We start from the raw sequence: 23,782 nt of genomic DNA, 5'->3' as shown, positions 1-23,782 counted from the left end.
TACTTGGTATTTGTACATAATTTTAACATTTCAAGGTTTCTAATATCGGCATATCTCGATGCCGATAAATGATTAACCCGAAACAGTGGAGTTGAGAAAAAATATAATAAATGGTTAGTATTTTCGAACGTGAGACGATTAAAAAAGAACACTGATTTACCTTATGCGTTTATTTCTATTTCCTGTCTTTCAGGCAATAAATCTCATTCTGTTATTGCCTAACGTTCGCAAATACTAAATATGTATTACAGGCTACTCTTTTCCAGCATTAGAATAGTCCTTTAATGCATTATTTACAAAGGCATAATATAAATTTGTGAAGGTAATGGCATACCAATATTTTCCACCATGTTTTAGTTAGGTGTTCATTTCCGTCAAGTGTCCTTTTCCAGCGATGCTCGTCCACTTTTTAAGAAGAAGAAATTATTCTGCATCTAATTTAAAATCTAAGAACATAACAAAATAACACCAGATATCAGCTAATTCGCAAAAAATGGGGGGGGGGGGGGGGGAATTGTATTGCCTTTTCGTAATTATTTAATCATTCATTATTTTGACAGATCGTTACGTCATAATCGGGAATCATCGTGATGCATGGGGGTTGGGTTCTATCGATCCTACGAGTGGGACGGCGACAATGCTCGAGATTTCAAGGGTTTTCGGTCAACTCAGGAAAGAAGGTAAGAAAGAGTGGATGTTCATCAATCAAAACACTACTGTACTGAAAGGCAATTCATTAGAAACTTAAATGATTGGGGTGAATATATTGGCGATTGTTTCGAGTGAATTAAATTTATTCTAGTTAAATATATATATTATATATATATATATATATATGTTTAAAAAAGAAAGATAGAATGAAAGAAGAAGGAATTAAACAAAACAATATATCAACACATGACAAAACAAAACAACAATATTTCAGAAAAAAAGAGAAAAAAGGGACTCTTTCTTCTCATAATTGCCGTGGTTGATACAATCATGGTATCTTCTTTTTTTTTTTAAAGTTTCAATATAATACGGTGACTGAAGTTTTGTTCTACTCCCCTCATTTACACACCAAATTATGATTTTTAACGAAAACGAAAAAAAAAAATCGGATTTTGTTATGATACATTATTTTATTTGAGCCTGAGCCTTTAGATGCTCTTATAAACATAAATATTTCATCATTTATATGTTCTAATTTATCATCATGCGCCTTAGTCCTATCGAAAAATTGCGGCAGGTCGATGGTGGTTTCGATAAACATTCCAAATAGTTTATGATAGCATTACGTAATCTTCATCCAGGCTGGAGACCGAGGAGGACATTGATGTTTTGTTCGTTCGGAGGAGAGGAATACGGGTTGATTGGCTCTATCGAATGGACAGAGGTAAGAGCTATCAGTGATCTGATAGATTAAGATAATTTTTATCACTTGAAAAAAAGTAATGTCCATTATTCAAGCGATTGCGCAATTTAGAATTTGGATGGAATCTCAAAAATAGGTTTGTTTGAGTTGTGCACTTGTAAAATTTGTGACTAAAATAAATATAGGTTTTATAGACGGGGTGTATGATATGACATAAGATACATTGGTTTATTTTCTACTTCGTTTCACTTCATTTGTTGTCGTGTTTTATTTAATGAGACTTACCTTATACAAAAACCCACATATTCTTTTTAAAATCTGCATTCCCGCAATGATTTTTTATGTAAATTGATATAGGTCGATGCCCGATAAAGTGATAATCATGATAAACGCCAATAGTTTTTATGAATATATGGAATATGGAACATATGGAAAAGTATTTTCTCTATCACCCCATCTCTCTTTTCCCATCTCTCCAAATCTCCTGTAGGAATTCAATCGAATCTTAACCGACAGAGCGGTAACATATCTAAACCTTGATATAGCGGTCATGGGTGAGTAAAATGCATACATAGTCCTTTCATATACACATTGTTTACTAGAGCTCCAATGCATATCGTCCATAGATTACAACAACATTCTCTCTGAAAAAAAATAAAAATAGTTGAACTCAAACAAACATAATTTTGCGTCCATTTGGCTCCAGCCACTTCGTGATATCAGGTGATACTTAAGCAAAAACGGGAATATTCTTGATGAGAAATTTGGAATTTCATTTTCGTTCCACGATGTGGTGCAAGATGGCAAACGTCTTGTTACGATTTACGAAAGATTTTAATTTTGTAGCAAACTAAAATATAGAATTAAAAAAAAAAACACAACATAATTTGAGGTTTCCCTTGGTGGACTTTTAGGAGAAAAACTCTGAGCTTGCTCTTTTCCATGCATTTTAATTATGACCAGAACCCCATTTCACATTTTTACTACATTTTATACATATATAAATCCACCTAAATCTGAAAGTTATATCTTAAAATTAAAGTATCACCTTTTCATTCACTATAATTAGATTAATACCATCTCCTTGTTTCCTTTTCTCTAAATCAGACAACTTTTACCTCCGTTCCTCGGCAACTCCACATCTACGGCCGATCGTCTACGAAGCGACCCGAAAGGTATATCGGCTTTCCCCCTTGTTCTTCGGTTAAGTTAAACGAAAAGTAGACAGCTAGCATTTATATATATATGTACGGGTATTATGAAAGAATGTCACCGAATAATGAAAGGATGTTTATGTTTGGTAGAATATTTTGATAGAAAAAATAGCATTGATCTGTGAGGGTTTTATCACTAATATGTTCGAAATTATATCAATGCTGGCTATATGGTAAACATGTAACATTGATTTGAGGATTCGAGTTTAAGGAAATAGTGTCACCAATGTTTAAAAGAATATGCTACGAATTGATGGATAAGTATAATTAGTCTATACGGGATTTGTTAAAGTTTATAACCTACACTTTTGAAATGGAATACTAGAATAGTATGTCTGAAAGTTTTTACAATTTGTATTAAAAAAGTAATGGACGCAGAAAGATTTCGTCACACTATGATGATGTGTTAAGGTCTACATAATTCATGTTTTTTGCCATCGCCAGTTTGCACTGGTATCTTGATAACAAAACACCAAATTGTTTCACCGAATGCCAACGGGAAAAAGGTTACTTTAAACCAGGCATAGTCATTATCTGGAAAACGAGGTAGGCCTATCAGATAATTTTATGTCAAACTACAAATTAATACTACATATTTAAAGGTTTTGTAGCACAGATGATAAAAAAGGCCTGATATTTTCATTACGTGCATTGTTAGTGGATTAAGTGCAGCTAATTCAATTCTGGAAAATATACACATTTGTAGGTGCCTGATCCGGATCCATCGGATACCCGGAAAACTGTGTATGACACAATGCTAGAACGCCAACCAGATCCGGAAAATCCGGAACTGCCTCGGTGAGTTAGGTTTTAAACATTGTTACTGTATTATGTTGCAGTACCAGCTCATGCATGTATCAGTAGTAGTAGAAGTATTTATTTTTCGTATACCAATAAATATGAAACACGCAAAGCGAAATAAATATATTATATAATGGATGGATATAGCCCTGCTCAGCATTTACAATATGATATCGCTGGTTCTTAGAGGGGTCTGAACATGCTTAACGTGTCCCTTGCAAGAAGATTACAATATATTAAGGAAGTTGATATTCTGTTAAAATACAGGACCACCTTCATGATTACAAATAATATACTGTTGGCCATCATTTTTTTTTTGCTCAAGGAAATAATAATCTTGCATTATTGTAACAGGGTACCATTTACTTTTCATGAAAGTGTAGTCACCATCTCTCTCTGTCTCCCACTTTCACCAGAGTTCTGCGTATTGGTGGGGGCAGTGACTATTATGGCTTCGAGAAAAGGTTGGGAGTGACGTGCATTAGCGGCTACTATTTCTACGATAGCGTAAGTGATGTCATCATATTTTCAAATGTTATATAACAACGACGCAAAAGAACAATCATGGAATGAGTTATCGTAAACTGATAAGATAGCATTTGGACTTCTTAGGGTCAGGGAAGAAGAGACATTTACCATCTCAGATCGAGGACAGACGAGGAGTGTAATTATATAGCTACTTCCTTAAGGAGTCATACATAATTATATTAATGTAATGATCACTTCGTTTCTTGTTAAATCTTCTTCAAGATTAATGGAATCCACTTCAATACTAGGGGGAATCCATCCTTGCAGAGGGTGAATCTCTTTCACCTACTATTTTGCAAACTGACACGAAGTGCTTCCTCATATGATATTATTTCGCTGGAAAAATGAAAGAGATAATGATAATGTATAATACGATACAACTATATATTCGACTATAACGCAACAAATTCACAACCAGGTCATTCATTTTTCCCCTATATAGGCAACCTACAACATCAACTTCTACTCTCTCTATCACACGTCATACGAGACAATCCGTCTTATGGAGACATACATAGATCCTGAATACAAATTCCACCAGGCGATCGCAAGGACTTTCGCAGAAATGGCGCGTATTTTGGCCGAGAGAGTGGTGTTGCCGTTTGACGTCGAGCCTTACGCTAGTGATCTGACCACGATGTGGATGAACCTTAAGAACACGTCACAGGCGAGAAATATTGAAGCCCATGATATTTCACTAGGTAGGCCTTTTGAAGTGTTTTTTCTTTTTACATTTCCATACTAATTATAACAGATAGGGGGAGGGGTACAGAGTTTGTTAATAACAAAAGACCTGATATGGATACAGTACATGGTTGGATTGATGAAGGGCATTGTCACATGCTGTTTGATATTCAAATACTGATGACTCGATAAAACATCAAATCGATACACAGGTTGTATGAGAGCTATTATCCCAGTAACAGCCTCACCCCTGCCCTTCACCCACAACACAAAAAATGACCCCCCCCCCCCCACCCCAAAACAACAACAACCGAGCAAAATGAAACACGTTTTCATATATTCATCGTCGCTTTATTCGTAGTTTATACTCTTTTTTTCTCGCTCTCTCTCTCTCTCTCTCTCTCTCTCTCTCTCTCTCTCTCTCTCTCTTAGTGAATGGTAACTCTTAGGTATGTTATCGATTACCAATATATTGAACATCAATATGTTTGGTATACGTTTGATCTTTTAAATTCTAGAATCCCTAGAGCAGGCGATTGCCGAGTTTGCAACAATTAGCTCACAATTTCAAGATCGGCTGGGGTCTGTGGACACCCAAAGGTAAGCACATTTCTTTGTACCGCAATGTCTATGACTGGAGAGACACATTCATCACTTTTCATAAGTCTACAAAATAATAACTGAATAACATTTTATGTTGATTTTAAATCACAAATATGTCGTAAATATAATACGTCACTTGTGTTTTTTCGGTATAAGTGACATTTGTGGCATTTTCCTTGCCAGTCGTAAATATAAAATAAAGAGCAGTACCATGTTTTATTTCACCACACACCTAATATAAAGCATAGTAAAAAGTAAAGTCTATTGTGTACCATCGGGGTATAGCAATTTGTCTGACAAAATATTTCATTTGACCAAAGTGATATAATAACAAGTAAAACGATCTTTCAATTTGACTTTTGTCGAATGGAGTACCAATTTCGAAGTACAATTTTCTCTCTTCCCTTCTCCAACACGTCCCTCTCTCTTTCTCTCTAAACCCCTTTCCCTTCTCTTTTCTTTCTCTCTCTCTCTCTCTCTCTCTCTCTCTCTCTCTCTCTCTCTCTCTCTCTCCTGATATCAGTACTGTAGCTGTGAGGCAGGTCAACGATCAGTTGATGTCACTTGACAAGGCTTTTCTAGGTGATTTACCCGGAAACACTCTGGACAGGTAACTCAAATATGATTATCATTGTTAGATACGAAAGATATTATCAAACTTGCATTTTTTTGGTATAGAGATAGCTAGGGGCTTCACTTGAAATTTGCAATTTACAAGAGACAAGCTCTAAAGATACAAGCTTCTAAGTAGATCAATGCTTATATCCAAGACTTAAACACATTAAATGCTTTCAACCTTTTGCATAAATAATGGTTCTCACACAAAACACAGAATTAATGCCCACGATTTTTAAATGACAATCACATCCAGTGTACTCTACGTATAACCAGAACCATTTCCATTAATGGACCTGTCTGAAACAATTTTTTTTTTTACGTTTGTTGTATTTTGAAGTGGCATTGGTTTTTTTTATCGTTAGGTCAAGTTGTTCTTGCACTCTACCTTCGATTTTTTTCAAATCTAAAAAAAATGAAAAGATAAAAGCCATCTCCCTTTTCACACGTTTGGCTTAATATTTAAAAGAATTTGGTTTACCTCCCGTACCCTCCAACTGGTATACCAGAATGTTTTCAACAAAGACATAACCCCTCCCCAGGCATCCGAGATTTCTCTATTTGACTCTCTGTAATAACTGCGTTGAAATAAAATTGCCCCAAAATGTACATCAAGGATATACTGTATATAATTACCCTTCGTGTAATTTTTTTTGCGCAATTTTATCAACTTCATGTTCAAAAAAAAATTCGCGGATCCTTTTTTCTTTAGACCTGGATTTATCTATCAAATTTTATCATCCACCTTTTCGTCACATGTATAAAGGCATCTGCTATTTTCCGGGCGGAAAACCCAGGAACGCTCGACAGACAAAGTCCCTTCAGGAACGTTTCCCGGTATCCTCGATGCCCTGTATGAAATCGACGACGACCCCGACCAGACAGGTCGTTGGACCGTGGTCGCTCAACAGGTCGCCATCCTAACGCACGCCGTCGAAGCTGGCAGTTCAGTCTTACGAGATGTGACGTCATGGTGACATCACAAACTTCAAAGCAACGTGTTATTGCTTTTTCTTTTCTTTTTATAGATAGACGTTTCGTATGTGAATAGGGCCTATATGTATAGCAACATTCAATACTTAGATCGCGATCACCCAATGAACGTACTTAAGCTGCATCAAGAAGTCATTTGTTAATTTGAGGAAGGTAATACTGTACGGGCGGATTTTTTTTTTTTTTTTGGGGGGGGGGGGGGCACAACTGGCCCATGCCGCCCCCTTTTTAAAAACTAAATCGTTTGCCATTTCGAAATCACCCCTCTTAAAAATGCAACGACAAAGCAAAACAAATCTTGAAGCTGTTTTCGAAATTTCGCCCTTCATTTTTTTCTTCTTAAAAAAATTGAACCTCTCTGGTTTATTGTATTATCCACATTCGGGGCGGGTGTGTATGTTGACCGATGGAAGATAACAATTCAAAATTGCCAGACTACCAAGTAGGCCTATACATACACAACATTCCTTATTCAGTTATTTAGAATGCTAATTTATGACGTTTGTACATGATTTCGTTTGATAAACCATTTGAATACTACACTATTTCAGATCTTGCATTGTACTTTTGTTATTCGAGTGTGAAGCAAGACTGATGATGGAAGCTGACAAAAGGAAGAGAGAGGAGAGAGAGAGAGAGAGAGAGAGAGAGAGAGAGGGGGGGGGAGAGAGAAGGAAAGAACAAATAAAGATATGGGAAATCAATTGAGAAATTGAATTGTGGGAAGCAGGGCTCAAATTAATTTTTTGTCCACGGGGGCTCTTCCCCCAAAAAAGAGCCCCCGTGAGCCTTCTCACGGGGGCTCTTTTAGTACTGACGGGGGCTCTTTTTGTATACAAAAGTCCATTGAATTGGTACCTATGATACTCCTCAATTATTTGCTATTTCATCATTATCATTTCAATCAGCATTTTCCCTCTTACAAATTTACAAGCTACATAGCTGTTACTGGCAATTTTATATACGCATACAACACTGATCTTTATGATGTCTTTAACGTGACATATCTTCTTCTCCCTTGCAAACGAGAAAGAAAACAGGTCATTAAAAGGGATTAAGCGACAAATAATGATTGTGATTCAAATTGATGCGAATATTTGTTTGAATAAGCACTGCACCCGAATCTTCTTTGTAAAAACAACTTTTACAAATCTCAGCCATGCTTACTGAGTTGAGACGTTCCATTCAATGTAAAATACTCATTAAAGAATACACTTCTCCTAATCTGAAAGTGATCTTACAACACAGTGGCAGATTTGCAGGGCTGAGATTTGTAAAAGTCGTTTTTACAAAGAATATTCTGGTGAAAAGCATTGCTTATTCAGAAAAAAAAATCCTTGCATCAATTTGAATCACAATGATTATTTGTCACATGATCCTTTTATTAAATAACCTTGTTTTCTTTTTTTTGTTTGCAGTGTTTGCACTGCGAGCTGAATCGGTATAGGCCTACTCATAAAACGAGAAATCTTGCACAATAATCTAAGTTCCATTTCATTGGTTTAAGGTTTAAAAATTGAAACTCAATATTGTGTTAAAGTTATAACAGAAAAGATAATCTTTGTTTTATAATTCCACGGGGGCGATTTTTAATTTTGCTATCGCCCCCGTGAGCAACCTGACGGGGGCGATTATGTAGCTCACGGGGGCGAATCGCCCACCGCCCCCGTGTATTTTGAGCGCTGGTGGGAAGAGATATTCTGTAGCTTAGTATTTCCATCCCTGTATAATTATACGTTACATTCATTTTACTTTTTACTGTTAATGTATGTATTTTGTTTACTATAGGGCCGGCCCCGATCACAAGCTAAGCTTCTAAAGGGGTCCTAAAACCATTCAGTTTATGATGTAATCAAGTTAAAATATGTGGATTGATGTACTATTACCAGTCTCTTTTTTATATAACATCTTATATCATGTTTTGAATAAAATGGCCTGAACTGAGATCGAAAGAAAATCTTTGAAAAGAGAGAAATCAGAAGGGAGAGAGAGGGTAAGATAAAGAGAGGAAGAGAAAGAGAGATATAAACATAAACTAAAGCACCATTTTGATTGGTTGAAAGTAATGTCGCTTATGATAGTTGCTTGTTATCACATGTCTTTTATATGCAAAGTGGTCCTAGATCATTTAACACAACACCTCGACAAAGACTTCATTCACTCAACTTTCTTCAAAACCATGCTAATGATAATCTCTTTCTAATGACCCATCTATAAATAATCTAGTTTGTATCAACACATTTTAAAATGTACATGTACTCTAGAGCTCGTGATAATGAAAATTCATGCATAGGCTATTATATTTGTTATTATTGTTAAGAGAATGAAATTAACCACAACACCATATACCAAAGTAGAAATACAACAAACAAAATGCGTATTCAATTTTAATATCACGTACCCATGTACGCTGTTTATTTCTTCATACAATCTTATACACTACTTCAAGCCCTGAGGTCTGGCCATTGATACAATACAACTTAAAACTTTTATAAATGTTCTTATTACAATAGGCATTGAATGTCCAATACATCAATTTTGGAATTTTGATTTACTGGTGTTCCAATTAATGATGGAAAGAAGTTTCTATCATGTTAAAACTGTTGTGAGAGAGCAAAGTGAGGGACAAACATTTAGACTGTTTGTGGTCTTAATCATTTTGTGGCTCATGAAATATAAACCTTAGGCTGAATTTGCACAACTTTCTTTCAAATGTTACGGTACACTTGTACCTATCATACGAACCCATTAATTAACATTACATATAAATTCCAATGTATAGACTCCTCCAAAAAGTTCTGCATTTCAAGTTTGAGCGTTGATATTTCTCTTGTAACTATGATTATTATTATTGATGCTGGTATCATCTAAAAGCCTGTTTATGCCCCTTTACAATGATGCCCCATCGTAATGATTATGTCATCAATGAGTGTGCAGTACACCTGAATATGGGGCCAATTAAAAAGTGAAATGTTGCAAAATGCATTGTTTTTTTCAATAGCGAATTATTCATGTGTTTGGAGGATGGATAGTGTTTTGAATGATATTGAGGCGGTCACTGTCGACAGTAACAATGTATTTGTCAACATTCAACTTTTGACTTAGCCTCATATGCAGGTGTACTGCACATTATATAATCATGATTACAAATGAGGCATCATTGTAAAATGACACCAAATTCAAGTATGATATATGTATCGCAACAAGAAAGATATCAACACTCAAACCTGAACTGCAGATTTTTTTTGAGGAGTTTAGATAAAGATTAATGTTGGGTTGACATAGTTCAATCTAAAGCTTTGAAATGTAATGGAAAAACATTGGCAGATTTGCATGTACTTCACAGGTGTGACATTGCATACAGGCAAATTGTGGGATAATGAATAGATTAGCAACCAACCCCCTCCTCCTGCCAGTAGAGCTTGTGTATTTATGTGTCTACATGAACCACAGGCAATAACTTTGTATGTAAAAAGGGTATAAATCCAACGTGGAGAACATTATATTTTCTCGTCTTTTCACCAAATGTTATAGAGGTGTTGTGGTCGAGTGGATACGTCGCCCGGACTGTCGATCACAAGGTCCGTGGTTCGAGTCCCGCCGCCGCACTAATGTCCTTTGGCAAGATATTGATCTACATTTGCCACACTCCACCCAGGTGAAGTAAATGGGTACCTGGTAGGAATTTATTCCTTGAAATGCTAGAGCGCTATAACGGCAGCACAGCTAAAGCCGGGGTAATAATATCCAAGTTTGGAAGCGCTTAGAGACTTATTGTGATTTGCGCTATATAAAAGCTGAATATTATTTATTATTAACATTGATATATTTTAATTTCTTCTTTAACTTCAAGATTTATATCATGAAAATATATTAAGTATCTACATGCAAAATGTACAAACTTTGTGTAAACTTCTTCTGTACATATACTCTTTCTTAAATACCTAATTACAAGCCCAGGCAAGGCATATTTCATATGAATATACATCAATCTAATATACATGAAAACACACGTACAAAAATATCAAATCAAAATAAGCAAAGTAATACTTCTGATAATGCTCAATCAACATAGAAATGAATAATATTTTTAAAGTCCCTATCAGGGATTTGCAAGCCCCCAACAAATGATCTCAAAATTTATCTCTAGCAAAAAAATGAGTTTATAAAAGTAGCAAAATTTCAGATTAAAGACTCAGCGTTTTCTCTCTATGAATGAAAACATTTTGCTATCAATGAATATTTTGCCACCGTACTTTTAGGACAGTTTTCAATTATGAAATTTAACATTTAATGAACATTAACACTTTGGCCCTTATACAACTTTTTTAGATTTTCACCGTGCAAACCCCTGCAATGCCCTTTTAGGTTTTGAACTTTCACTAATAAATTTACATGATAATAAGCACTTGTTTGTTGACTCGGTCTTCAAAGCCAAATTAAAGAGAGACCGGATGCAATAGTTCCTCGGAGAGGACCTTAAGCCGTCGGTCCTCTGGTTGCTTACTAACAAGCATTTATGCTTTCTTAGCAGTCAGGTAAAATAACCACCTCTAAAACACTAAACCACTATACAATGAGTTGCTTTTCTGGACCTAACTATACAAAATATGTGTTATTTACTCTTGTTAAGTTGAATTTTCCATATGGCAAACTATGTTTTTTTTGTGCTCCCACCAGATGCGACTTATGGAGAGTTAAATTTCACTTTTGAAGGTAAATCCTGAACGTGATAAAAAGCAAGATTACATGGGTGGTTATCTATGACTGTAAGGTCTTTTTTCTACAGCTCAAGAAGAAGAATTTTTCTTCTTATTATATTTAATTGATTATCTTAATTATGTTTCCATCAATGAAGGTTTATCCTTTTTCTCTCTCAATATTCAGGGATCAGGGATCAGGGGTGCATTTACCGACAATCAACGCCAAATCAAACTACAGTCCATCTACTTCTATGTTCTGGTTGAAAAGGTGTCTCTTGTTAATTTCCCCCTTTTTTGCCTCCATACAAAGTTCTTACACGTTGAAGTTAAATGACTCTCTCAAGAAAATCTCAAGGCTAGATTTAGTCCCATCTTATGAATACACTCTGACCTCTGCCATTAAATAAAATAAATGTAGATCCCAAAAAGTGAAAAGTATTTTTTACACATGCTCCCCAATAACAAAATGTAAATCCATGGTAAATGGGGCATTTTAAATCATGATCAAGTGGAGATTGTAAAGGCGATTGTCAGAGCATTCTGAGCATTTATACTTGGGCAATAATTTCATATTGCATCGATCATACATGATGACTTTTAATGCAATGGGTTAGGATTTCCTGCTTTCTGAAACTTTCTTTGATTTTCTTGATGGCTCTCTCTTCTTTTCACTATCATGTAACCTAGATCTGACCTTTTTATTCTCTTCTCTCGTTCGGGCTCTCTTCTTTTCTTCATGTTGCCTACGCTCTTCTTCTAATCTTCTTCTTGCTTCTCTTCTTTCATCTTCCTTTCTCCTATCCAACCTTCGACGGTCTTCCTCTCGTTTCCTTTCCAAAGCTTTTTTCCTGTCCTCTTCCTTTCTCCTCTCAGACGCTTCCCGCCTATCTTCCTTCATCCTTCGGGATCGTTCCTCATTGATACGCCCTTTTCCTGTTCGCTCTCTGTCCTCTCTCTTGGGATGTTTCCGATTGTCTCTCTCCTGCACTTCTCTATGTGACCTCCGGTCCTGGTCTGATGAGCCACTTCTTCCTCTCTCGCCTTTTCCCTCTACATCAAGTCTACGGAGGTCGGAACTCCTCTCCCGCTTTCCACTGGAGGAATCCCTATGGACGGATCTGTGGAGGTGGCTCTGACTATGCCCTTGGTGATCTCTTCTATGTCTTTGATCTTTTCTTGATTTCTCACTTGGTTCTTTTCTGTCGTGTCTTCCATCGGAGTGCTCTTCTTCTCCTTCCTCTTCGTCAAGAATCTCACCTTCTTCTTCTGAATCCTCCTCACACTTCTGCTGATCCCCATCGGTCTTTTCATCCTCCTCTTCCTTTTTATCTAGCTTTCCATTCTCCTTGTTATCTTTATCAGTGCCTTTCTCTCTATCCTCAGAAACATCATATTCTTCATTTTGTTCTTCAGGCTCACTTCCCCAATCAAGATCACTCTCAACTTCATTACTTTCCAACAGGCCTTTGCCAGAGATGGTCTTGTCATGGCCTTCGCTCTCTCCAACTGCAGATGGTTCATCACGACTCACACAAGTCTTCAAGGGGTCCCGTTTACTTTCTAGATCAGAGGTATCACTCTCTGACTGGTTCAACTCCTCGCTCTCCTCTTCACTTTCCTTACAGGAATCATCCTCTTGCTTTCTTTTTCTTTTACGAGGGTCTGCAGGCTGTACATCAACAATGTAGACACTATCCTCCTGTTCTTCCTCCTCATCCTCTTCAAAGTCGAGTTCACTTTCAACCCCATCATCGTCTATCACAATGGGATTAGATGAAACATGGGCTTCATCCTCACCTACGTTTTCTTTCTCAACCTCTTTCTCCTCTTCCTTCACTCTGTTTGGAAATAAATCTTCCTCCTTTGCCTTACTTAAGGGTGAATGTCTTTTCTCAGTGCTGTAAGAGGCACCAGATACCTTAACTTCACATGACTGATGTCCATCTGTACGGATTCCGGCTTCTTCAGTGGCTAGGGCATCACTAACGCTTGTGTCCATGTTGTCAAGGTTTAGAGGGTCTCTTTTGGAAGGCCTTAACTCTGAAGCTTCATTTGGCATGTAAGTCTGGCTTTTCTCTTTCTCCTTGATATTGTCTCCAACAGTTCTGCCAAAATCAATTTCTGTTTCTTTGTCACCTTTAAAGATTTCTTTATTCTCTTCATGCTCCTCTTCATCTAACATGGGATTTGTAGCATATTCCATGTCTTGGGCACATCCATCATCAAAAAATGGAGAAACTACAGTGACAGGTCCTTGGTCAGGTTCAGCACCCATCTTGGTAGAGGAATCTTGGAACTCGATATTACTCCATTCACAAGTCAAATGCAGCGAAGTCTCTGTCTTATCAACTGTTTCTGTTTCCTTCAGGACACCTCTACTTTCCTCTACTTCATCAAAAGACAGATCAACGTGCCTCTTCACCTTGGGGGCATTGTCATGCATGAAGCTGTCTAGATAACCACTTGCTGCCAGCAGGGACACTGCATCATTATCTTCATCGGCAACATGATCATCACTCTTAGATTTATCCTCATTTAACACAAGAACTTCCTTTTCACAGGAATGAACTGCGTCATTCTGAGCAGGTTCAGATGATTTACTGGTGTTCAACTCCGCTGATGTATCAGGTGATGTTTCCAGGTGAGTTCCATCCGTCACAATCTGATCATGTGTTGCATTTTTCACTTGTAATTTGGAGAATCTTTCCCCATTTTTGCTTGGATCAGGCATGGGTTCACTTGTAATTGTCTTTGGTGGTATGTGATGCAGATCTAAGGCAGATTTTCCAAGACTTTCACTGATCTCTGTTTCAAGTTTTTCATGCCCTTCTGTCGGCTTTTGGCTTGCATCCATGTCAAGAGCTGAAGTATTCACCAATGGATCACTGATCTCTTTCACCAGATCATCAACTTTTTCAATGGAGTTCATAAAACTGTGTCTTTGGTTTTCTGAGGTGGTGTTAACACAGGATAGGTATGATGTATCATCCATAGATGACGATAGGCAGAGATCCTCAAACAGAATTCCTCTACTCACATTGGGATCAGCTTCTGTTGCTCCTTGACGGGCCTGGATCTCACCTGCACAGACAGATTCCTTGATAGGTGTAGAAATAGCATGCTCGGATAAAGCCTCTGTACTCGCGTTTGCAGCGACAGTTTCACTTTCAACAGCATCTTCAAATTTGAGGATTCTTTCACCTCTATTTTCATCTTTTTCATGTTCCCCTTCTTCTACAGGGGAACTCGATGTCTCAGTCTTTGGCACTTCTTCAATATCTCCACAGGCTCCCAAGGCTGATTCAGACACATGCATCATACCTACTGCTTCAGATTTACTAATGGGTGTAGGACGATTATCCACTGGTGTTTCAGTGAGCTCTGATACATCCTTTTCCATATCCACATCATCTGGACGTCCTAGTGCAATCTCTGAATCATCTAAACCAGTTATAGGTGGGAACGCATTTTCGCTGACAAGCTCCACATTAAGGCCACCTTCACACGCCTTGCTCTTTTGAGCTGACGCATCTTCTTCTGTCTGTGATTGTATTGAATCATCACTTTTTATATTTTCTTTTGGTCTTTTCTTTCTTCCTTGAGCCTCTTGATCAGAACTTCTTCTCCTCTTGTGCTTCTTGCCTCTTCTCGGTGGTTTGAGGAAATGCGTTGTGCTCTCCGTACTCTTAGAGTGACTATGTCTGTGTTTGGATAATCGCCTCTTTTTCTTCTCTGACGACTTCGGTTTGGATTTCTTGGTTCTACTTGCCTCTTCATCATCACTGACGATTTCTCCTTCTGATAGTTCCCGTTCTTCGTTGATCTCTTTGTTCAGATGGTAAACTGCATCGCCTGTTGATTGCTTCAGGGCACCATTATCAACCTGCAACCCTGATGCATGTAGAAAGGATGTATCACTCTGTGTAGTATCGTAGGCATCGCTAACGCTCGTGTGCAGTACTGTTACCTTACTAGACGTACATTCAATAGAGTCTCTAATTCCACAGGCAAGGACAGTGTGCCCTTCTTCATAAGTACAAGAATTGATACCACCTGCATCAAGGTGATTCTCATCAGCAATGTCCACTTTTCCAGTATCATCGCTGTTGGAACCAGCCTTCCTCTTTTTGGCATGACTTAGGGATTCTTTCTGAAATGAAGATGATAATCTGTGCTTTCGTTTTCGTTCACTGCCTTCATGTCCTCTCTCCTTCTTTCTTAACTCTCCAGAACGAGTTTCTTTATGGCTCGATTCCGTTTTTGTCCATTCTGTCAAGCCATCCAAACACAGATCCTTTGATGACCTTCTCCTGTCATATCTATGAGATTTCTTGGGAGAGGAACAACCACTTGTACGTTTGTTTAGCATAGCCTTAGCTTTAGCAACAGACTCCTTTGCGATGCTAGACATTCTTTCTCTTGCCCCACTCTGCCCCCTTTCCCTGCTTGAAGGCATTTTAACACCGCTCAATGATTTCCGATTCTCCTTAGACCTTTGTGAGTCCTTTCTTGTTGAATCTCGTATTGGTGTACTAGATCGTCTACTATCCCTTCTGTCTCTATCTCTTCGTCTGTCCTTTGAAACATTTTCTCTTGGAGTTCTTGATCGGCTGAAGGCTAGAGATTCAGCTTGCTTATCTATTGCATCCCTTTCTGACCTTGACCTCTTAGAAGTAGATGATGATTCCCTTTGAGAAACTTCCTCCTTCCGTTGTTTGAGATCATTTGGTTTATTACGAGACTTGCTATTTGATGCCCTATCACGGGATTTACTTCTAGATGATCTCCTCTCATGTGATATACTACTAGACGATTTACTTCCAAACAACATCCTGTCACTAGATTTACTCCTGGAAGACCTTTTGTCATTTGATCTACTCCTAGAAGATCTACTTGGAGACAACCTTTTGTCATGGTCTGACTTACTTGTGGATGACCTTTCACGTGAACCACTCCTTGGCTGTACTTTCTTTTGGTCCTGTTTAGATCTGTCCCTATCGCGGGATTTACTTCTAGATGATCTCCTCTCATGGGATATACTACTAGACGATCTACTAGGAGACAACTTTTTGTCACAAGATTTACTCCTGGAAGACCTCTTGTCATCTGATCTGCTCCTAGAAGATCTACTTGGAGACAACCTTTTGTCATCTGACTTACTTGTGGATGACCTTTCACGTGAACCACTTCTTGGCTGTACTTTCCTTTGGTCCTGTTTAGATCTGTCCTCAGAAATTTTTGTAGAGGACCTCTCTCCAGATCTACTCCTAGTGGCTCTTTCAACCGATCTACTTCTTGACCTGTCTTTCAGATGATGTGAATGTCTCTCAGTAGTCTTTTCTCTCTGTGCTTCTAATCTTGGCACAGCAGAAATTACAACCTCTGGCTTTTTAGTCACCAAATCTTTTGGGTCACTGTGTCTTGTTGTATCTGCAGTGTTTGGCTCCATTGTCCTTTGAAGTTGGCTTCCATCAGAACCCTTCATCAATGGTCCAACCTTGTCCTTCTCTTTGGTCTCACAACGCAACGTTTCAATCTGTTGCGATGACTGCCGTGACAGATGCAGCAAAGTGTCCCCTATAGACCTCTTTGCACCACCTGATTCACGTTTATCTGAGGACAGATGTGGCACTTTGGATGATTGTGACGTTGAGGTTGTAGACTGCTGTTGATTCCTTGCTCTTTGCCTCCGCACAAACATAGTCTCTCGAACATCTCGTTTTTGTTCCTTATCGCTGTCACTGTCTCCTGTTCTGTTCATAGCCCTGGGGGTAGGCCCAGCGTTTGGACCTTTGGGATGCTGAGCTCCATTCTGCCGCAGGGGTCCAGGCTGCTGCCGCTGTTTGGGACCCCTCCTTGTCTTGCGTGACCTTGAAGAAAAAGAATTTGCTGATGGTCTTCTTCCATCAAGTTGCCTAGAAATACAAACACCAAAAGATAAGGACTGATGAGTAAAAAAATTAGAGACTACAAACATGTTTAGTTTATAGGGGACAAGATAAGGTCAGATTTAAGCCAAAGGCCCGGTAATATAAAAATGCAAAATCTATTGTTTCTCTATTCTTGCTACAATTAATTTTTATCTTTCTGAGACATGAAACAGATTGTAAGTATTTTACAATGTCTTACAAAGAAAGTTTGTTTACATATATGCTGCTATAAACTGCTGTACTTTTCTTTTTTTGTAGTGAACTACATGAATGACAAGTATGAATGAGAAAGAAGCCTCGCACAACAAAGTTCCTACATTTACTCCTTGATATCCTCTATTTAGAGCAAAGAGGGCGTTAACTCATATACTTAATACAGTGTCAATGCCCTTCTGGCTCTGAACAGATGCTATGTGTGTTTAACATACAACAAATTAGAAGTGTTTTATGCTTGCAAAGCCCGCATTAAATTGTTTTTTTTTACCTCACCATATGTGAACAATTGTTACTTACATGTCGCGTAATTCATTGAGCTCTCTCTCCTTGCGCTGTATCTCCATCTTGGCGGTCTTTAGCAGAACAGATATGTTGCTCTTTAGTACTCGGTTCTCTTTGGTCAATGTCTCGTTCTGTACAAAGAAATAAATACAAACCATATAAAATGTCCACCAGACGTTAGGGCTGCAGCTAGGTCTAAGTTGCATTTAATGAAAAGTAAGTAAATAGAGTAAACTAGATAAAGCGTGGGGTACAAAACAAAAATATCATAAATTTTGTTTTCCTCCCCAAACATTTTCTCCCTTTGGGCACTACTCAAATATATCATGGATAGCATATTATCATAGGTTCTCCAAAGAGAAATTACCCTCCTGAGTCATTATCATACATTTTTGGGAAGAAAAAAATTGAATTTCAGTCATTTTGTGTGTTGGAACAAATGGGAAAGTTATCCGCCACTACATCACAGAGACACTAATTCAGTCAATTTGAAGAGCCCATACCTATTGCAGTATCAAATTTAACCAAATTTATCTTTCCACTTTTGGTTCAATTTCATTCAAACTTTCACCAGACTACTCTGATTTTACCGTTTTCCTCTAGAGTAGTTTGCTATCAGGAATGGATTTCCCTTTATAACGATCCTGCCTTCCCACTGCAAATATGCACGTCTCACTGCCTGATTTTTTTTCCCTTCTCTTTTTACTTTTCTCAGAGACCTTGAATAGTCAAATAAGTTGACTAAAAGCAGTATTTTATACTCTTAAAGCCCCACTGCAATACTTGTAGCTACTTGGATAGAAAATAATGCCTAAGCGGTGCCTGTTGGTCCCCCATGATCCCCTTTTTCTTATGTTAATTGAGAGCTGAGTTGATGAAATAACCACCTGTCAGTGACCAAGCTGGGTGGTCTAATCCCCCTGGCCAAACTAGTGCAGACGGGCTTAATTCAAAATAACTCACCACTGTGGTCAACTTGCTGACTTCAATTAATGCAGCGTCAAGCTGAGTTTTGAAAGACGATTTTTCTTCCTTGAGCTGGTAAAAAAAAGCAAACAAAGCAAAACAACAACATTGTAAGGATGTACTAAAAATATAGGAGTAGAAAATGAGACACATCTATTTCTGTCTTCTACATGGTAGCTTACCTACTTCACACACAATAAAACTACTTTTAACAAGTGCTCACTACAAAAATTCCAGACTCCAACCCTGGACAAACCAAACCAAAAACCCAACTGCAAACCGGACCCTATATCTTTAATAAATAAACCTTTAAGCGATTGGTAGTGGAGCAAATGCACAACTCAATGTTATTGACAGCTATGAAAAAACACCAGGCTTCTAGCCAAGATATCAGTATTTGGTGTCAAATTGAAAATGAAGGTGTCCAAAGGGTCATTCAAAAAAGTAATCCATTAAATAATGGGATCTGGAAGTGGATGGCATTAGAGAGAAAAGAAGACCGAAGATTTGATGGAAAGATATGATGAAATGAAAAAAAAGCGGTAAGGTTGGTCTAAAAGAAGAGGAAGCTTGAGGGAGTGTCATCACAGCGTGAAAGTCAGTAAACCCTTGCAAGAGGGAAAATGCTGACTTTAACAAATGATGATGATGATGGTGAATGTAGTCTGAACAAAATTAAAGGGTGAGGCATCTCTAACGGCAGACACCCTTCTGGCTACAAGCATGGAAACCACTACAAAAGGGAAACGGAAGTTAATGTTACACTCCTCTGTCATATCCCAAGAGTCCTGACAGGCATAAAAGTGCCAAACATCATTTAACTACAGTGAAACCTGTCTATAAAGACCACCCAAGGGGGACAAGAAAAGTGGTCTTATAGGCAGGTGGTCTTTGTAGACAGGTGCATATAGTACATGGTTCAATGAGAAACCATTTTCAAGGGAAATGAAAAATGTGGTCTTTGTAGACAGGGTTGACTGTACAAAGTTCATCGTGAGGTTTACCTTAGCCATAGAGAGGGCAGCCTCTTCACTGTCTCTGACGACCATGTCAGTGTAAAGGTCAAGGGCGGACATGTTGGATTCATCGTCAATCGCACCATCAGGAGACTTGATGCTGCCCCCATCATCATCTGAGGTAAAAGAGAAGAAAAAAAACGTTGATGCGACATATTGGTGAAATTATTCATGTATGAGAGCACAGAGATTGATGTTTTTGCCACCATTCTCGTGGGAGGTTTTTTTTTGGATTGATTTAAAAGTGATATTTATTGGAAAAATATTTTTCCAAAGCCTTTTAAAGTTTTCTACAGGTCTTCTGGAACTTTCGAGAGATATAGATCTCTTTTTAATAGTTTTCTTTCTCTTTTTTGTTTGTGTCAGTGTGCTGTGAAGAATTCCATGCTCAAAACCTCATGAAGCTACAGGTATAAATTCCAATCTCCCCGGTGTTGACAGGGCTCAAATTAACATTTGCCCAGATGCTAAGTCCGACCTACATTTCTACAATCCTATGAGGCAATTGTAAATAAATACTGAAAGTTAAATTTCCAAACAAATCTAAAGTAAGAGCCCTTATATACAATGTATCATGCTTACCATAGGAGAAATCATAAAGACCTTCATCCTGTCTGTTTGACTGAATTTTTTCATCCGGTTGATCAACATCCATGTTGGTAGAGTAATTAAGTCAGGGTCAAATTTTTGAATATGTGACTTGTTACTCTCATATACACAGCTGACATCGATATCATAACCAGCTTGTTTGGAGAGACGACTAGGCAAACCTGTGAAATATAAAGAAAAAAAAGGAAGAGAGTAAATATATAAACATTTAAAAGAAACAATAAAAATTGACGAATGCACAGAAGTGAACATGTATTTTCCTTTCCTCTTACAATACTGAATGCCTACTTGAGATATCCTCACATTTTTCATGGGTTTGTGATTTAGAACTATCTTGATGTGCTGCATCAAAACCATGTCATGACACTTTTTAATTCCATTATTAGTAGGGGCGCTGGAATGAGGATCGTTCGCATAAACAAGGATATCATCGAAAACGCGGACTAATCGTGTCCTAACAAAATAAGGATCGTCCACATTTTTGAGAACGTTTTATTTCTTTGTCGCTCTGCGGGTTTCGGGTTCCCGATCCCACGCTGGCAATGCAAAAAAAAAAGGATACCGCGTAATAAAATACCCCCAATTCACACAATTCATACAACATAAATCATCACTCATTGGACCAAACCTACATGTATATGGGACTGCACTGTGTTATCATGGTTATGGAATGCAGTGCTGCACATGCACAAGCCACCATTCCAGCAAAGCATAGAGAGTCAATGCGTATTGACCTCTAGCACTGCATGCTTGCTGCGAGGCGGGTATTATTAGACCTTTACACAATTATACACACCACACAATATCGCATAGACTCTACACAATCATGTCGATGCAGCTGTAAGCAAAGTTTGACACTAGAGTAGACTTATACCCCATTCACAGTGGCCTCAAACACCGCGACAGCAGCGGGACTGTCCCGCTGCTGTCGCGGTGTTGTCTTCAGTGTGAAGGCTCCGACCCGTTATAAACTATCGCGGGATAACACCGCCTCGCGATAACGCCGCGACAAACTATCGCTAGGTTCGCCTAGCTACAGCAGCGGGACAGTCCCGCTGCTGTCGCGGTGTTTACTCAGTGTGAAGGCTCTCCGCTATAACACCGCGACAAACACGTGTGATTTGTTTACTTACCTATCACTGACCTCTTTTCTCCAGCAATGGGGAACATAAAGTGAAATAGAAATAAAGTAACCAGTGGATTCAAATTGATTTTATTATTATGTAGATATTATAATTATCCAAATAAAAATATTTAACACTTCAAAAAATTAAAATATTCTGACTGGAAGCAATAAAAATGCTAGTTTTTAAAAAGTAATATGATCGAGGATACAAAAGCTACATGAGGAAGAGTGTGTAAAGTACAGCTAGCGCGCGCAATTTCAAGCAATCGAAAACCCCGCGCTGAAGTATTTCCGGTCAAATCGGGGTCACTCGCGGGTCATGAGCCATGCATACACGTGTTTGTTACGGAGGTAATAAAAATCACCCGCTGCAGCGTGAATGGGTACATGATATTTATCCCGCTGCTGCAGCGGGATAACTTTTCTACTGTGAATGCATTTGTAGCGGTGTTATGGCGGTGTCGCCGCTCCGCTACAACGCCGCTACAAATTTCAAAACCACTGTGAATGGGGTATTAGTTACAATTTGAATTTTTAAATTATTCTTTTTAACATCAGTAAGTTAAGAAAAAAGGAGTATTTTACTGCTATTTAGGTGTCATCAATTGTCACTAAACTAGGTACCGATTTTGAGTGAAAGCAGTTGAGTATTGTACAGTGGTGTGTGAAATGTTGAGAATCAAAAGCACAGCTTTTACTACACAGCGAGGGTAGTGATGCTCCTATGTGTGCTAGCCACTAGATTCTACTTCAAAATAAAATACCGAAGCAATCAACATGATCAATGAATGGAATTGTATGCTAATTTTGTCATATTCGCTAGTTTACCTGTTTCAGGGATTCTTCAAATTATACTCTGCTACAAATTTGGGGTTCCGAGTTGATATTTTTAGTAGCCCAATACCGAAATTTCACTTTACTGTTAGTGATAAGCTAGTATAAGAGAGATTTCAACAACAAAAGGAGGGCATCAACAACTGCGCCTTAGCGACCCCACCAGAGTGCGGGAGTCAATTGATAGTATACAATAATGGCGTCATCTTCACACACTTCGCACCTGATACGCATAAATTACAACATTAAATAACAAACTACTTTTATATTTGCATTTTCTCAGTCAAAATTGAAGCAATGGAATTAACGATATAAGTAACACAAGGCACAATAATAATAGCAACTTACCTTACGTAAAATTCACACGTTAATCACTACAGACCAAGAGAATGAAAAGGAAATAGACTTTATCTTTGTTTTGTTTATGGCGGTTTTAAACTACGCTGGCGTCGAAGTAACAAAAAAAAAAAGAAAATCGGTGCGATGATTTTTTTTTTTTCTCCACATAATATTGATCAAAGTATTTAGTTTATGACAACTAATCAAGTATAAAACGCATGCTGTAATATTTTGAGACGAAATGTATGGATGTACAGTATATTTTGTATGTGTGACAACTTGGAAATCAACGATAATTTTGTAATTTTGTATATTGAGCATGTCTCTACATTTTATTTATTTATTTATTTATTTATTTATTTATTTATTTATTATGAAATATCTTTAAAAAGAAAGGTTGCAAATACATATTGTTTTTTCTATGGCTCTTCATGAAACACAAACAAGTATAACATTACAAAAAAAATATATATATATATAAATAGATCTAAATATAGAAAATTACAAAATACGACTTATAAAAAATGCAAACCAGATTATAAATAAAACGGATTTGAACATAGAAAATAACAATATGAGTTATATAAGTGATACAAGGCTAAGCAGCCATCGCATAGACGTCGGCGTAAATATTCATAAATGAATGATACACGCCATTAAAACTAAAGCAACAACATTAACATAGAATTTTCGTTTTGTTTCATTATGACAACTTCTGACTACTACTGCTGCTGCTGCTGCTGCTACTACTACAGACTACTTATACTACTACTGCTACTACTACTACTACTACTGCTTATAAACAATAATGGTAATGATAAGACGTGTTGTATAATATTTAAAAACATTTTTAAGAGATACAAAGTGCAATAACGTGGACGAACATAGTGACAGCTGCAGTGGATAGGGCAACTAGCAAGATTGCAAAAGAATACAGCTTGGTAAACATGCAGGAACTAAAAACAAAAG

General features: G+C 37.7%; 2 protein-coding genes across 2 annotated transcripts; one reads left to right on the top strand and one right to left on the bottom strand.

Annotated features, from left to right (window-relative positions):
* The first annotated feature begins 1,296 nt into the window (after positions 1-1,296).
* Positions 1,297-6,811, top strand: LOC105447512 (N-acetylated-alpha-linked acidic dipeptidase 2-like). Its single transcript, XM_030994511.1, has 9 exons — positions 1,297-1,375; positions 1,845-1,908; positions 2,462-2,529; positions 3,275-3,366; positions 3,786-3,876; positions 4,340-4,598; positions 5,100-5,181; positions 5,708-5,794; positions 6,566-6,811. The coding sequence occupies exons 1-9, from the start codon at positions 1,316-1,318 to the stop codon at positions 6,774-6,776; spliced, it is 1,014 nt and encodes a 337-aa protein (XP_030850371.1). The 5' UTR covers positions 1,297-1,315; the 3' UTR covers positions 6,777-6,811.
* A 4,901-nt stretch (positions 6,812-11,712) lies between these two features.
* Positions 11,713-22,913, bottom strand: LOC764602 (transcriptional regulator ATRX). Its single transcript, XM_030994212.1, has 6 exons — positions 22,823-22,913; positions 20,488-20,675; positions 19,894-20,021; positions 18,887-18,961; positions 17,939-18,054; positions 11,713-17,410 (listed from the first exon to the last, which is right to left on the bottom strand). Exons 2-6 carry the CDS (start codon positions 20,558-20,560, stop codon positions 12,106-12,108), a joined length of 5,697 nt encoding a protein of 1,898 aa, XP_030850072.1. The 5' UTR covers positions 20,561-20,675; positions 22,823-22,913; the 3' UTR covers positions 11,713-12,105.
* Between the last annotated feature and the right edge of the window lie 869 nt (positions 22,914-23,782).

The sequence above is a fragment of the Strongylocentrotus purpuratus genome, unplaced genomic scaffold, assembly GCF_000002235.5.
Source record: "Strongylocentrotus purpuratus isolate Spur 01 unplaced genomic scaffold, Spur_5.0 spur5_scaffold_21, whole genome shotgun sequence".
Taxonomy (NCBI): Eukaryota; Metazoa; Echinodermata; class Echinoidea; order Camarodonta; family Strongylocentrotidae; genus Strongylocentrotus; species Strongylocentrotus purpuratus.
The sequence above is the reverse complement of the archived record's forward strand: the minus strand, read 5'-3'. Positions and strand labels throughout refer to the sequence as shown.

Coding starts and splice junctions, on each gene's coding strand:
- LOC105447512 (XM_030994511.1), top strand. CDS start 1,316: ATGTTTTGTTCGTTCGGAGGAGAGGAATACGGGTTGATTGGCTCTATC. Junction 5,182..5,707: donor GGGTCTGTGGACACCCAAAG/GTAAGCACATTT, acceptor TCCTGATATCAG/TACTGTAGCTGTGAGGCAGG. Junction 5,795..6,565: donor CCCGGAAACACTCTGGACAG/GTAACTCAAATA, acceptor ACATGTATAAAG/GCATCTGCTATTTTCCGGGC.
- LOC764602 (XM_030994212.1), bottom strand. CDS start 20,560: ATGGATGTTGATCAACCGGATGAAAAAATTCAGTCAAACAGACAGGAT. Junction 20,022..20,487: donor TCTTTATGATTTCTCCTATG/GTAAGCATGATA, acceptor CTTTTACCTCAG/ATGATGATGGGGGCAGCATC. Junction 17,411..17,938: donor CTCAATGAATTACGCGACAT/GTAAGTAACAAT, acceptor TTGTATTTCTAG/GCAACTTGATGGAAGAAGAC.